General features: G+C 40.2%; 1 protein-coding gene across 3 annotated transcripts in view; it reads right to left on the minus strand.

Annotated features, from left to right (window-relative positions):
* Nucleotides 1–1,260: 1,260 nt before the first annotated feature.
* Nucleotides 1,261–16,331, minus strand: part of MCM8 (minichromosome maintenance 8 homologous recombination repair factor) — a 37,810-nt gene continuing 22,739 nt past the window's right edge. The window contains exons 1-8 of one of the 3 annotated variants that reach the window (XR_015696809.1): nt 14,295–14,912; nt 11,056–11,193; nt 10,094–10,223; nt 8,882–8,967; nt 6,832–6,900; nt 4,788–4,879; nt 3,252–3,463; nt 1,261–1,421 (exon numbers count right to left, since the gene is read on the minus strand). Coding sequence is in view for 2 of the 3 variants with exons in the window: in XM_014067029.2 (XP_013922504.1) it covers nt 3,376–3,463; nt 4,788–4,879; nt 6,832–6,900; nt 8,882–8,967; nt 10,094–10,223; nt 11,056–11,193; nt 14,295–14,738 (1,047 nt within the window). In the remaining variant the exon portion in view is untranslated. Of the gene's footprint in view, nt 3,464–4,787; nt 4,880–6,831; nt 6,901–8,881; nt 8,968–10,093; nt 10,224–11,055; nt 11,194–14,294; nt 14,913–16,331 lie in introns of those variants that run through there. The other 2 variants (XM_014067029.2, XM_087716880.1) reach the window with 2 other exon arrangements.

Raw genomic sequence — 16,331 nt, forward strand, 5'->3', positions numbered from 1 at the left:
TGTAAGTTGAGGACTACCTATATTTTAAACCTGGTTGCACAACTTTCTCTTGACCAAGCATGCCAAGGACTACATCCCTAAAAGACTTAGGAACCAGGGCAAAGACTAAATGGTTTTATTGCCAGTTAAATGGATGTAAATTATGCATGAAAAATGCAAGAGATGCTTAAAATTGGAAGTATTGTTATTATTTAGAGGCGTGGCTAAAGAGACCGACTTTAAATGCACAGGACAAGGATGTCTCTTAAGAAGTGGAGCCCTTGAAAAATAAAAGATCTTAGAAAGGGCCTCTCCTGCAGATTTTAACATGAGTTCTTGTTGTTAGTTGCAGTCGTGTTCGACCTATCGTGACTCCATGAACAATGTTCCTCCAGACCTTCCTGTCCTCTACCATCCTCCGGAGTCCATTCAGGCTCACGCCTACTGCTTCAGTGACTCCATCCAGCCACCTCATTCTCTGTTGTCCACTTCTTCTTTTGCCCTCAATCTTTCCCAGCATTAGGCTCTTCTCCAGTGAGTCCTGCCTTCTCATTAGGTGGCCAAAGTATTTGAGTTTCATCTTCAGGATCTGGCCTTCTAAAGAGCAGTCATGGTTGATCTCCTTTAGGACTGACCAGTTTGATCGCCTTGCAGTCCAAGGGACTCACAGGAGTCTTCTCTAGCACCATAGTTCAAAGGGCTCAATTCTTTGGCGCTCAGCCTTTCTTATGGTCCAACTTTCACAGCCATATATTGTACATAACCTTGACTACCACTTTTGTTGGCAGGACAATGTCTCTGCTTTTTAATATGCTGTCTAGATTTGCCATAGCTTTCCTCCCCAGGAGCAAATGTCTTTTAATTTCTTGGCTGCAGCCCCCATCTGCGGCGGTCTTGGAGCCCAAGAAAACAAAATCTATCACTACCTTCATTTCTTCCCCATCTATTTGCCAGGAATTGAGAGGGCCAGATGCCATGTTTTCTTAATGTTGAGTTTCAAGCCAACATTTGCACTTTCCTTTTTCATCCCATCAAGAGGCTCTTTAGTTCTTCTTCACTTTCTGCCATTTAACATGAGAGTTGGGCACAAAGCCTTTTACAGCCTTAAACATTAATATCCTCTTATCAGCTTAATACGAATATGGACTTCCTGTGATGTGGTCATTGTACATCACTCATCAACTAAACCTTTTGCACCAATTATGACAGTATGAGGGACACTAGAGCAGCACCAGCCCCTGTCATGCTTGAAAAAGGTTCACACAACAGAATTAGACGCAGTGAAGTTGTTTAAAGGATTTATTTTGAAAGTGCAAAGGCAATGACTGCAGACAAACATGCATACCGTTCATTTTCAAACTTCGTGCATTTTGGCATTGGCAACATTTATGCTTACCTGGTTGAAAGTATTCTGTGGCTGTGTAGCAAATTGCCTATTTTGTCTTAACGAAATAGGGGGGGGACATTATATGCTGCAATACATTCAGATTGCAGCAGCCTGATTTTGTATAAACTATCAAAAATATTTTCAGCATACAAACTTTATAAAATTTAAATGTATAAAACGTATTTTGAAAATATCCTATACTGCATAGAATATCCCAACCATTTTAACTCTTTCCCTTCATTTCTAAAGTAAAACCATTTCTACTGAGTTATTTAACGCAATATTTTCACATTCATTTTCAGCCTAGCAAGTATTTTTATATTCAGGTAATTGCTTATCACCTATGAAACATTATTTGTTTGCATGTACTTAAGTGTGTCTGATCCCATTCTGTAACATCTCAAATAGGTCATTTAAAAAAAAAAATAGCCTAAATTCTGCTATTGTGGAAACTGGAGCTAAATATACATAATTGTTATCCTTTGTTTTGATTCCTGTACTTAATCAAATGGGCAAAATATCACATGTACAGTAGCTTAAGACTCTTGTCCCAACTTCCTATGTTTTAACAAATATCACATTTGATATCTGCAGCTCTTAATCATTAACATGCACATTTGCAAACTTTTTCTCACAGAAATCTCAACATCTTATTCATGTCAGCCGGATCAAAGAAGGACCTTCCTTGTTTTACTTTTAATACCCACTTCCTTAGCTGTCTGGTATTATGGCAAAAGATAGCTCCCAGATAATGGTATCTGCTTACCATACTGATGAGAAATGTTAGTGCTTGCATAAAACTTTTCCAAAGAAATCTGCAGTATAGTTTACATTTATTCAAAGCCATAATATTTTCCCTTCCGCTGACAAATAATGCATTAGAAAAGTTGCTATAGTCTTAAAATAGACTCTGGTCACTCTTCAGATTGTATCAATCTTTCACCTTTCCTACAGTTTCACCTTTTCTACAGCCTTAAAATAGTTTGATGAATTGAGACAAAAGATTGCCCATAGATAGGTCCATTTCTCCTATTAGCCTTATGAAAACCTCTACAAAATGATAGATGTACTCATTTTGTTATATTCCTTATAAAAAGCCTGTAAAATAGGCCAGGACAATCTCCAGAGGCTTACAGTACAAGCAGAACTAAGAAACCACAAATCAAATCATCTGTTTCATAGAACAACTGATGACTAAGTTTGTCACATAAGCTTTGCCCTTATTTCCACATTAATTATTCTGCGGGCCCTAATCAGAGAACATTTTGATCTCAGCCCCTTACAAAGCTGTCTTGGAAAATCAATTATTTTGATTCTCTATTTTGTATCTGCATACTTGTATATTTATTTTACGTACTGGTCATCTTTCAAAACAGTTTAACAAACTTATGTTAGCACATCACTGGGACAGTTAAAGCAGCTCTTTCCTAAATAGAGTATGCCCCAATATTAGACTAAGAAAGAAGTAACCCATGTTTTATCTTTAAAAGGCTATTTGCAACCATATTTAAACCAGAAGACAAGTGTATGAAGGGTTATAAAGATCATAGTGTACCTATATTCCATAGAATTTACTGCCTGCTGGATTACATTTATTTATTATAGTAACAGGTTGCACCATCGATCATACCGCATTTTAAATACAGTAAAACTCAACTAAATTCTGCTGGCATCAATTATTTCACATAACTGTTTCATTTGGGATACACCAAAGGAAACAGCACAGTGACCCACACCAAGTGCAAATTTCTGGACAGCAATCAACAAGTAATATCAGACAATTATCTTTTATATATATATATATATGTAAGTTCAATACAGTAAAAAATTATAATCTTTATTTGTAATAGATTGAAATAATACACTGAAAGTTCTGCTTATTTACATGATCAAAACTTCATTTTAACGTTGTGAAGGCATAGTTTTCACTGAGGCAAAGGTATCATTCAGAGTCTCTGCATAAACTCCACACAACCTGAATGAGAGGAGAGCAGTCATTCTGCAAAACTTCATTTGCCATTTAGAACCTGGACTGTTTTTCGACCATAATGGTAGTAACTGTATGCAGATGCAGTTGTTGTGAAAGCTGTGATGCACCTTCAGGGAGAAAAACGATTGTTTTAGTTTCCAAGCCCAAAAAGTAAAAAAAAATGGAGTTAATGCTAAGTCTAAAAATCACTGCAACACAATTTTTTAAAACCTATTTTAGCTAGGAAGAATCCTACTTGAGGTGGAACTGTTTTTGCTATGACAATTGAAATCTGATATATAAGGCTGGGCTACGTAAAATACCTAGACGTTTCAAAGAAATCCTATGTAAGCCAAGATTTTTTTTTAATCGACATATCATACCGTATGGTAGATGAATGCCAAGGCAATGTGAGTTCTGCCTTAAATCAAACAAACTCTTTCTATAAGAACATCATCCAGTGAGTTTTTATGTTGCTAGGGTTGTAATCCCATATATACTGACATTTTTTTTTATCGAAATCAACCTTAGAAAAGATACCTTGGAGTTGTGATTCTGTTCACCGCTTAGTTTTTCACCATCTAATTTGACTCTAAAATCGTTGAGCAAAAATTATGTATTTCCACCTTTACTGTCTTAAACTGACTAAAGAATCCACAGAGTTTTCTGACCTTTATTATTTGTGAAGTTTTTAAAAATGTGATTTTTTTTAAAGCTTCTGGAAACTTGGCCCCAATACAGCGGGACCTCGGGTGGCGAATGTAACCCATTCCAGGACGTCAGTTGACGCCCGATTTGGTCGTGACCAGAAGCAAGACAAACTGTGCATGCATGCATACACACAAAATGGCATGGGAGGGGAAATGGCCGCAGCAGGGGAAATCGCCGCGGCTGTGTTTATTTGGCACCCGAAGATGTGTGTGTAATGTGAGTACAACATTTAGCGGAGTTTTTGTTCGGGACCCGAATTGTTCGTGGTCTGAGCCGTTCGAGATCCGAGGCCCCATTGTGTTTATGGGTTGTGCCACTAACAAACTGAACCTAACATACCCTGGCTGATTCACAAGGCAGAAAGGGGTGTGTGTGTGTGTGTGAGAGAGTGTGTCTGAATTAGAGAGGAAGTAGCAAAGAAGCAGGTGGAACTATCTTCCTTGGAATAAATCACCTCTGGATCCAGTAAACCTAGACTCAATACTAACATGGGAAGAATTAGAGCATTAGCCATCAAGTGTTATGGGCTTATAGCGTGAAAGCTGTTTTTTAGATAGACCATCACTGTGCTTGCTCCCATTTTTATTGTATGTTTCTTCTTGCTTTCATGAACCATCTCACAAAACTGGCCAATATTCAACAGCATGCAATAAGTAAAATTACCTGAGCTCTCACTGTACTCCTTACATTGCCTGTTTTTCCACTCACTAATAGTATAACAAAAATTATAACGTTACATACCATAAGGTCTGAAGATACACACTGTCCACATAATTGAAAACTGGAGCAGCTAAAGAGGCTGCTACTAAGATGAGCTGTACTACGGTATTCACCTGGTAATAGATTAGATCAAAACTAAGGTCACACTGTGCATTTTCACAGAAAAAGTACTACACACACAGTACATGCCCGTGTAATGTAGGTCAGAGCAATGGACAATGGAAGAGTAAATCAAATATATTGAACATGTAATGCAGGAAAGAAAATACAGCTTTATCTAATTTACAACAACAAAATTCATCTTTCTCATTCCCTTTCTTCCTTTCTGAGGATATCCCTCCCATCAACTCATTCCACCCATAACTTTTTCTTCTTCTTCTTTCTCTTTGCCCATTCACTCTTCCTTTATATATTTGTTTTGCCATTCAGGCATCATTCTCTTTCAGCGAACAAAGGACTTCAACATTTTCTCTCATTATGGATGTCATCCATTTTTTATTATACTCGTTCATATTCCCTGTCCTCCACATGTGTCTGGGGCAGTGGATTACAGGTAATCCTCACTTAACAACCTTAATTGGCACTAGCAACTCCATTGCTAGCAAAGCTGTCAGTAAGTGAAATATCATGTGACTGTACCACTTAACAACAGTAGTTTCGGCAATCTTGGTTGCCATAATTAAGCAAATCCCACATAGTTATTAGGTGAAGACCCATCCAGATTGAAGTTGATCCTGGTTGAGTCCTTCCCAGCCCCAATTTTTTCAAGGCAAGAGATGCTTTCGGGAGATCACTGAACCAAAAGACATCAATTCCTATTTCCTGCCTTGCGTGAACAGCGCTGAGTTCTGGTTGAGGAACTTCCCCCACCTGCCCTCATCTCTGTCCTTTTGGCTGCTCTGCACAGTATAGATAGTCCTTGACTTAGGATCAAAATTGAGCCCAGTTGCTAAGCGACACAGTTGTTAAGTGAATTTTGCACCACTTTATGATCTTTCTTGCCAGGATTGTTAAATGAATCACTGCAGTTGTTAAGTTTAGAACATGACTGTTACGTGAGTCTGGCTTCTCCATTGACTTTGCTTGTCAGAAGGTCGCCAAAGGTGATCCCATGACCCCAGGACACACTGCAACCGTCATAAATATGAACCAGTTGCCGAGCATCCAAATTCTGACCATGGGGAGACTGCAATGGTTATAAGTGTGAAAAATGGTCATTAGTCACTCTTTTTAGTGCTGTTGTAACTTTGAACTGCCACTAAATGCATGGTTGTAAATCAAGGACTACCTGTATAAGTGAGATAAAGAGGCTATTGTATACAGGTAGTCCTCGACTTACGACTGTAATGGAGCAACCAACATTTCTGTTGTTAAGTGAGAAATTTGTTTAATGAGTTTTGCCTCATTTTACGACGTTTCTTGCCACAATGGTTAAGTGAATCACTGCAGTTGATGTTAGTAGCCATTAAGTGAATCTTGTTCCCCCACTGACTTTGTTTATTAGAAGGTGATCACATGACCTTGGGACACTCCAACCGTCATAAATATGAACCAGTAGCCAAGCATCCACATTTTGACCATATGATCATAAGGATGGGGCAAAGGTCGTAACTGTGAAAAACGGTCATAAGCCACATTTTTCAGTACCATTGTAACTTTGAATGGTCACTAAATGAACTGTTATACGTCGAGGACTACCTGTACTGCCATCTACTTTCCACCCTTCCAGCAGGGTGGCCAAAAGGGCATAGATATGGGGTGGGGTGGAGGAAAGGTGGGATATTGTAACCATTATAAATATGTGATAGTTGCCAGATGCCTGAATTTTGATTGTGTGACTGCAGGGACACTGTGACAGATTTAAGTGCGAGGACCCAATTGCAAGTCCATTTTTTTCAGCGCCATCAAACAACTTCAAACAGCCATTGAACAAATGGTTGTTCAGTGAGGACTACCTGGGTAAGTCAAGAAAGATAATCAAATTGCAAGATACAAAAAAAAATGCTGTTGCAAGGCAATATTCAGTTTGCCAAATGGACACCGCATGGCATAATGTTCTTCTTACCTTGCTGATGAACGTTGGCTTCAACTGAGCAGTGACATAACATGGATTGAAGTATCTACTTAACGTCTTCTGTGAGAAACAAAAATAATAATAATCTTGCTTTTAACAAACATGGTGAAAACAAAGCCTTTACTAAATTTACAAACTGATAACATCGAACTGATGGGTTTTTTTTACCGTGTTTCCCCAAAAATAAGACAGGGTCTTATTTTCTTTGACACCCACCCCCCAAAATAAGTGCTTGGCCTTATTTTCAGGGAGGTCTTATTATTTTTGAGGTGCAGGAGGCGGAGAGCCTGATCACCTCAAGGCTGTTGCTATGTTGCAATATTCTCGGGGAGGGCTTATTTAAGCGCATATGCTCAAAAGCCCGATTGGGCTTATTATCTGGGGAGGTCTTATTTTCAGGGAAACAGGGTAGCAACATAGCATATTTATTCCACATCTTCATGCTTATGTTTAACAGCATAATTCTTCATGCATATATCTAACTTAATCTATAGGTAATAGAGTATAAAAGAGGGTCGGGTTTTCACAGCTTCAGGAAAAATAGTCAAAATGAACAATGGCTCAAATATTTAACCTGTTTTAGGACACTGCGTGTTTTAATATTTTAATATTTTTATATTAGCTTCTTTTATAAATAAGTCAAGGTGGTCAACATACCAAATACTCCTTCCTCCTCCTACTTTCCCCACCAGAATAACCCTGTGAGGTGATTTTTTTCTGAGCAAAAGTCTCCCATGTCTATGGAGGGATTAGAATTCAGTCTTCTGATTTTTAGGCCAGCGCCTTCACCACTACACCCAATTTTAAAGTACAAGACGAACGCATGAAGCCAGCAGAACTTAGTAGAGTCTCTGCTCTTTATTTCAGCAACAAAATAAACAGGAAGATTATCTGATAGTTATGCCATTGAATTTGGATGGTGCAATCCTTGGGTGTTACAGAACAGGAGTCTCCAATCTTGGCAACTTTAAGACTTGTGGACTTCAACTCCCAGAATTCCTCAGTCAGCAAAAGCTGGCTGAGAAATTTCAGGAGTTGAAGTCCACAAGTCTTAAAGTTTCCAAGGCTGGAGACTCCTGTTATAGAAGGCTGCCTATGCCTTACGCTTAGACTGTCTACATCCTCTTTGGAGAGAAGATGGCTTACAAAAAATTAAATTAAGCAAACAAATGGGACTAAAGCAACCATGGAACAGATATGGAATCCTACAGGAGAAGATCTGTGATCGTTTCAATAATATTTTGGTTCAATTCAGTAGGATAGCTGGAAAAGCTCTTTGGAAAGACTGCTTTGAGGAGCAACATGGAAGTGGGGGAGGACGTCAAACAGACATTTTGAGAGAAAGGTTTAGGAACAGGAACAGAAATGGTGCCATTTCAATGGGAAAGTCCTCTTCTGCAGCGGAGAATGAGATGCTGGGCAAGAAAACAGGAAGACAGATGGTGAAAAGATGACATAAGAGTAGAGAAGTTGGCAAATTTTGAAGCTTGAACAAGAGTTTGAAAATGAATAGGAAGCCTGGAGTCATTCAACAAGTATAGCGTAGCAAGGTGTAATAATGAATAGTGGAGATCAAAGAAAATCCTGATGGACAAAGATTATGATCTTTAATTTTCACTGAAAGGTCAGAGTATTTTTATAATTTTGTAAACACTCAAGTGGGAGGCTGGGAAAATATTATAAGGAAATTAGCACGCACAGTTCAAGACTTCTGGCACAAGGAGAATTTGGGAGTCACAGTTCCAACTGAAAGGCAGAAGATAAGGAAGGTTGTCCTCTGGAAACAGTCAAAGAAAGATTTGTCTTGGACAGAAATACAAAAAGCAAGAGAGAGAGAGAGACCAAATAAGAAAGGAAGGGAATCCCTTTCACTCCCTAATTCTTTGAGACACAAACATTGTTGCTATTATTGTCTGTGGAGGGGGGAAAAAGTCCTATTTTAGCAAGCCTTCATTTGGGAACAAGCTTTACATATATTGTTTCTTCTAGGATTGCTTTGATTTCCTATCTAATGCATATTAACACATGGCAGGATACTTACCGGTGGAGGAAGAGTTCTGTATCGAACATAGAAAACAGCAGCAATTAATGTAATGTCCCTTAGAATTATCATTGATGTAAGAGGGACTGAAAAACAAATAGTGAAAGTCGTCTTAAATATATCTAAATTTCACTCTGGATTCTTGTAGTCCCTGCAGTTTTCTTGGCAACTTCTTCAGAAATAGTTTGCCATTTCCTTCTTTCAAGGGCTAGGAGTGGCCAAAGATCACCAAATGGCTCTGTGCCTAAGTTGGGACTTCAATTCATGGTCTAGTCAACCATTGCACCAAACTGGCTGGCATATTGAGACTACATATAAAAATAATTCCAGTTCACAGTATGTCTATACGGATTGCTGCAAAAGGCTAATTAGTCTGAATCACTGTTATTTAATTCTACTGTTTACCTACTCATTACCACAAACACAACACAGATAAATTGCAGTGGTTGCTGTAACTGAACAATGCATTTAGTTTCTGGCCTGGGCAAAAGCAGCATATACCTACAGCACTTAACTGCTTCTTCTCTATCCCCAGAAGGGAATAACCTCAGCCTGGGTAATAGGGAATTAAACACACAAGATCTGTTGCTGTTTTCTAGATATTGTTTTTCTAACAATAATCTGCCTTCTTTGGAGATTATATAGCTCACAATAAGTGACAATATAAGGCAGATGCAAATGCTATCACTTCTGACTGTATCAAACATCACTTTAGAATTACAGCGTTGTTTAACCTCTTCAAAGGTTCAGCAATTTAGTTTAGATAATAAAATGAAATCAGGAAATTTAGCTCAATGAACAACATCGACATACAGGATATACCAAAAATAAGGTCTTACAGTTAATTAACTATATAGCATATATCACATGAAATATTCAAATTGGATGCAGTTTTCTTTCAAACCCTTCCTTACTCATTTTACACATGATTTTTGAGCAACCCTAAATATGGTAACATTTTGTCTGAAAAACAAAATTAATAAAATTGGGCCATGGGGCCTGATTTTTGGTACACCCTGTGTATTGCATTTTTCCATTAGATTTGTTTACACTATTATATGAAGGTTGAATACTATAACTATGGTATCAACATACTGAGGTATCGAACTGTGCCAATAAACTGAAAGAGATTTGCTTCTAATATTTAACAATTCATTATTTTTAGATCATTCAACAGAAAGAATCACTTAAAAAGCCAGCTTCTTTGCTTACCTGGAATAAGATTTGCACATGTCAGGCTAATATATAGGATACTGATAAGGATTTTATCAGCCAGAGGATCCAAGGCACTTCCCAACGCAGATTTCTGGTTGGCCCAGTTTCGTGCAATAAAGCCATCCAACTGAAAATGCAAGTTAGACAAATAGTCTAATGGGAAAGAAACCGAACATTTACATTTTTGTCAGATTTATATCCCATCTTTTTTTCTCCAAGAGCACCTTGTGAGAAAAGGAATATATCCATTGGAAAGTTGCAGGTAAAAGGCTAGGAGTGAGCTTGCCAACCTCACTGAACCAGTTTTAAACTAACATAATTGCAAAATGTACCAGACACATTTCTAACGTGCTGACTTGTATGCTGCATTTTCTGCAAAGTATGTACTTGTACAAATATATTTAGAGCAGGAAGAACGAGATGGTGGGAAATGAGGAACTGAAAGTAGCGAACGGCTGAGAGCTTCAAATGTACATGGGTGTTTGCAGAGAGTGACGGTCAGTAAGAATGTAAGAAAGAACAAGGAAGTGAAACTATGGAATGTGTACGTCAGTTAAAAAAAGAAAGTATAAGAAATGTGACTTGAGTTGAGAATGGTGTCCTTTGCCCAATAGTAGTCCTTGTAGGACCTGCTATGTGTCATTGGAGCCCATTGCAATGGTTTAATAATGTACATTTTGTTGTGGAATTGCATTGCTATGTTGGCTATTCATGTTCCAAATTGCTCATGAAATAAACTTCTGAAACGTAAGAGTAGGATTTATTACTTGTGGTTTGCCTATGGTCCTCTTTGTTGGGATTTTTATGACAACCTGAAAATACAACTAGCACTAACTAATTATAAAATCATATTCAAGCACTAAGGATCTGAATTTGAAAATGTTTCCGAACTCACTTTTAAAGAAAAAAAGTCTCATTTTCATACAACATTGTACAATATATACATATAAAGGAATTACCAGGTCTGTTATTCCAGCCAGGGCAAACACACCCAGTGCTATGTTAAAATCTTCTTCAATAATCAAATAGCCCAAAATAGGTGCCAAACCAATCCTTGCCATTGAAAGTAGATTAGGGACAGTCCAAGGGTTTTCATACTAGAACCAAAAAAAAAAGCATAGAAAAAATTATTACAAAACAAATATAAATAATCTGAATTTAACGTACTTTGATAGTATGGAAGATAAGAGATAAATTCTGTATGTTTAATGTGCTTAACTGCTGCACTGGAATGTATGTATCTAAGAATTTTCTTAATTACAAAGTGACTTCCCAAAAAAGGCTCAGCTTTGATAACCAGCTGTTCCCAGCTCTCAAGAGCTGTGGAGACTCACTTCCCCATCATTACCAGAAGAACATACAAACTTCCTACTCTCTGAAACGCTATAAGCAACAAAAATGGTCCATGATATTGACCAATTGAAAAAGGTTAATTTGTTTTTGCACTGTTGCAAATCTCTTTGGAGATTCTTACATCAAAGGGCAAGGTAAAAATTCTTCTACTAAACTGCAAATGGGTTGATTTTCAGATTAATAAAAGGATATAGCTATACAGATATCAACTCCTCTGAAATTCTCAAATGGTCAAAACAAAGCAGCACATAGATCTCCTTGGGATGGTTATGTCTACTTCAAAAAACCCTTCTTATGTTTACTCCACTGAGATTCTTTTCTTCTAAAAGGACCTTGACTTCCTAACCTTCCGCTTTAACATACTGACTAGAGACCATGTTTTCCCCACCCACATCAATTCTGAGTTTATGATACTGTAGGTAAGAAGACACCTGCGTCCACCAATCTTAAATTTTTGGGTTACCAACAATCCCAAACTACTTTGCCATATAACTTGACTGTGATTTTAAAAAAAACAATCTGCATCGGCACACCTCTTTATTTAACATTTTTGTGACTAATCATTTGCAGTACTGCTTTTTTTAATCAACCACTGATTTCTTGAAATAACAATTTTCGTGTGACCATTTTCCCAACAATTATAACATGCTATCTCTAGATCCTTTCCTTGAAGGTTTTGTGGGTGTTCTAACTTTTCAACACAAATGGAGGAATGTTGTCCATGAGGCATGATGGGTCGGACACAACTTCGCAACTAACAACGACAACTCATTTTAAAAATAATTTGGGGGGGGGGATCCCAGAGTTTATTTCAGATAAATGCATGGTCTCTGGATGATGAGACACTACCTTAAGGTGAAATACCAGAATTCTTCTTTGTTTCCAAAACATTACAGCGTGGCACAACAAACCCGCGCTTGTCAAAATAGTGGTGATTAAACCGCGTCGCTAAAGCCGCGATGTCATCACCGCTGCGACAACAGCGCGGCGACAGAAGGGCGGAAGCTGGCACGGGGCAAAGCGGGCTGCCCAGCAGCAGCAGCCTGCGGGAAGGGTCCAGCTCAGCCGTGGGGGGCAGCAGGTTAGGTTTAGGGTTAGGTTTAGGTTTAGGTTTAGGTTTAGGTTTAGGGTTAGGGTTAGGGTTAGGTTTAGGGTTAGGTTTAGGGTTAGGTTTAGGGTTAGGTTTAGGGTTAGGTTTAGGGTTAGGGTTAGGTTTAGGGTTAGGTTTAGGGTTAGGTTTAGGGTTAGGTTTAGGGTTAGGTTTAGGGTTAGGTTTAGGGTTAGGTTTAGGGTTAGGTTTAGGGTGCTTCGGTAGGCGCGGATTTGCCCTCCGCGGTTATGTCACCGCGGTAGGGTCGTGTTTTTCTTAGCGCTTCGGATGGCGTGGATTTGCCTCTGCACTTATGTCGGCGCGGATAAGGGCTTTGTGGTTTTGTGGTGGAACCACATTACAGTGCCTTGTAAGATATGTAGCCATAGCTCCCTTACAATAGCGCATCAATTCATGCAGACCAGTAAATGATGCTTTAGTAATTGAGGACAGGTATGACCACATTATACATCTTATGCCATAACCATTTTTAGCTCATGTGTGTTATTTAAGCCACTATTTATATGCTTTGCCATTAAAGTATGAGCACATCAGGTTATGGGCGATCCTCATTTAGCGATTACTTGTTCAGTGACTCTTTGAATTTATGACGGCACTGAATGAGTGATATTTACAAGTGATCCTCAAAGTTCCAGCCATCAGTCACTAAATGAACTCTTATTAAGTCGAGGACTACCTTACAAAGTTCGCCTAGTGACCGTTTTTTCAGGCACTGAAAAAAGTGACTTACGGCCACTTCACAATTATTGCAGCATCCCCGTGGTCACGTAATTAAAAATCAGACGCTTTGCAACCGACTCACATTTATGACGGTTGCAGTGTCCCGGGGTCATGTGATCCCCTTTTGCAACCTTCTGACCGGCAAAGTCAATGGGGAAACCAGACTCACTTAACAACCGTGTTACTACTTTAACAACTGCAGTGATTAACAACTGGCAAGAAAGGTTGTAAAATGGGGCAACACTCACTTAACAAAAGTCTCATTTAGCAACGTACGTGTTGGGCTCCATTGGGGGTTGTAGGTCGAAGCCTACCTATATAGAGCTGAGGTGGCGCAGTGGTTAAATGCAGCACTGCAGGCTACTGCTAGATCAGCAGTTCAGCGGTTCAAATCTCACTGGCTCAGGGTTGACTCAGCCTTCCATCCTTCTGAGGTGGGTAAAATGAGGACCCAGATTGTTGTTGGGGGTAATATGCTGACTCTGTAAACCGCTTAGAGAGGGCTGAAAGCCCTATGAAGCGGTATATAAGTCTACTGCTATTGCTATTGCTATTGCTATATATAGCCCTGACTTTCTCATGATGGTAATTAAAGTGAGGCAAGCCAGCAAAACTACATGAGGACAATTTCACTGTGGGCAACCCCATCTAGTAAAGTATTGGGTTTAAAAGTGCCCATCAAAGGGGAAGAGGCCAGGGGACGTTCTGCTCCAGAAAGGGAAATCACTTTCCCTCTTTTAGGGATAACACATAAAAAGCGAAAGTACTGCAGAGGTCTGTCTGATTCCAGGAGGCATCGCTTTGGATTTCAAATATTCGCTCGGGATCATTTCCTCCTGCATGTGGCAGCCTAAAAGCCAAGGCGAGATGTCCACTTTGCAGAACTTTTTAAGAATTCTTTTACGGGGGCGCAGCCAATCGGGTGATGAGCCCGCTCCCTCAAGCGCTACAGCCTGCATTTAATAGGGGACATCATGTCAATGGGGACGAAAGGAGCCCCCTGCCCGCTCCTACCAGTTCAGCGAATCCATTTCTCTGCTCTGCTTTGCCGGCATCGGGTCGTTCCGAGGACTCCGCCGCGCGCCGAGCCGCTCCCCCGCAGCCGGCGCGCGAGCAGTGAGGCTGCCCAGATCCGCCGGAGGAGCAACCGAAAGGTGGCGCCCAAGCCGCAGTGCCTAGAAGATGCTTAGGGCTGGCCGGGCGCACGCGCAGTAGCAGACGTCGTCCCGTGCCCGGGGAAGACGGGGAGCGGCACTCCGCGAGGCTGCTGGAAGAGGCCGCGAGCGCGGCTCGAGGGCCGTCCCGGGGCTCGCCGCCGCCGCCGCCGCCGCCGCCGCCTCCTCGGCTCCTCGCGCCGGCGGCTGCTACGGTGGCCCGCAAGCACCATCCTGGGCTCGCGCTCCGCAAAAGACCCCACCCCCAAGCGCTGCCTTTGACCAACCAAGCGGCGGTCAGCATGGCTTGGTTGGGGCAGGGGGTTGGAGGGGGGGGGGACAGGGGAAAGACCTTTTTACCAACGAAGAGGAGGAGGAGGGGCAGAATTGAAACATGCCCCTCCCCTCCTGGTTTCCCCCCGCCGCTGGCCGTCCCCCTCTTCCATTCAAGCGCGCTTCAGCGCACCTTCTACCTTTTACGGTGCAGCCGGACGCGCTTTTTACGACGCCTCCCGCTGCACTTTACGGCAAGAGGCGCCCCGCTTATTAAAGAGACAGCAGCGCTGCTGGCGAAGATCGGATGGAGGTTCCTGCGGGCTGTGTAGTAATCTAATTATAAATTCCACGCCTAACTGAAGCTACGAGAATAAGTCTTTTCTTTTAAAACACCACATTATAATTAAACCGGGAACCAGTTAGCGAGACCACCGCTGTACCAGTTTGATGTATATAACAGGCTAGAAATCGGGAGGTCGTGAGCTAAATAATTCTGTCTTGGGCAAAAAAAATATATAGCTGGATGACTTTTTTTAATCATTAACATTTTTATTGAGTTATAAGATACAAAATACAAAAGAAAATAGGAAAACAATGGGGGGAAAGGGGGGAGTGAGGAAGGATTAGAAAGGGAAAAAAGCATCGACTTCTGACTCTTACAGTAAAATAGGGCATTAACACCAAATCACAACTTTTTGTTTTTTCATAATATGAACTAGCCATTTCTATATGGATCCATCAGCCTTAACTAAAGTTTCATTCTTTTCCACTTCAAGCACAAAGTTCAGAAGCAGTGGAAACAAAAGTATGTGTATTCTTGTTTAATCAAAATAGTCAATTTTGCCTTTTTAAATTGGATGACTTTGAGCCAGTCTGAAATCTTGCCCCCCACCCCCAAAAAATAATCCTGCAGAGATTATTTCAGGCAATTGCCAGGAGTCAACAACTGACTTGAAGGCACAGAAAATAAAATAAATTAGAAGTAGAACAGCCCCTTTTGCAAGCACAGCGTGTGAAGAAACAGCTGGCGGGGCTGGTCTTCAAATATCTAAGCAGGATCAGACTTTGTTTACTAATTTTAGGGGAGAACACTCAAAAAAAAATCCTGGCTTTTAGAGATCAACATCAAAGCTGAGAAAACTACACGGATGCTTCATAAAGTTGTTGGACTTTTGAGTTTGACCCCAAAGGACGTTAATAAAACTGCATGAATATGCAGGCCAGTATGTAAGCCAGGTGGTGACAGCTGAAAATGTGGGTGGGTGGAAAGGAGGGTGTCTTGATTTAAAATACCGGTACCTAACTTCCTATGGAATCAGTAGGAAGGATCCAGCATGTAGCTAAAGATTGGCACTGGGGAAAAACACAATCACAAATTAAATTGCTGTTCTTCATGGAGTGTGTTTAATTTAGGCAATTTGCTTTTTAACAGCTGGTAGAAAAATAGCAAAGTACAAATCAAATAAATTGACAGAAGTCCAAAACAGATAACTTAGTATTTTACTGGGAATCGAACCTGGGCTGTATTACATATTAGGCAGTTATATTAGCCGCTAAGCCACAGGCTCTCCTCCTTTATCAGCTAAGCCAGACACAATACATACATACATACATACATACA

Source organism: Thamnophis sirtalis, unplaced genomic scaffold, assembly GCF_051295495.1.
Source record: "Thamnophis sirtalis isolate CommonGarterSnake01/CBP01778 unplaced genomic scaffold, rThaSir2_p1.2 scaffold_5, whole genome shotgun sequence".
Classification (NCBI taxonomy): domain Eukaryota; kingdom Metazoa; phylum Chordata; class Lepidosauria; order Squamata; family Natricidae; genus Thamnophis; species Thamnophis sirtalis.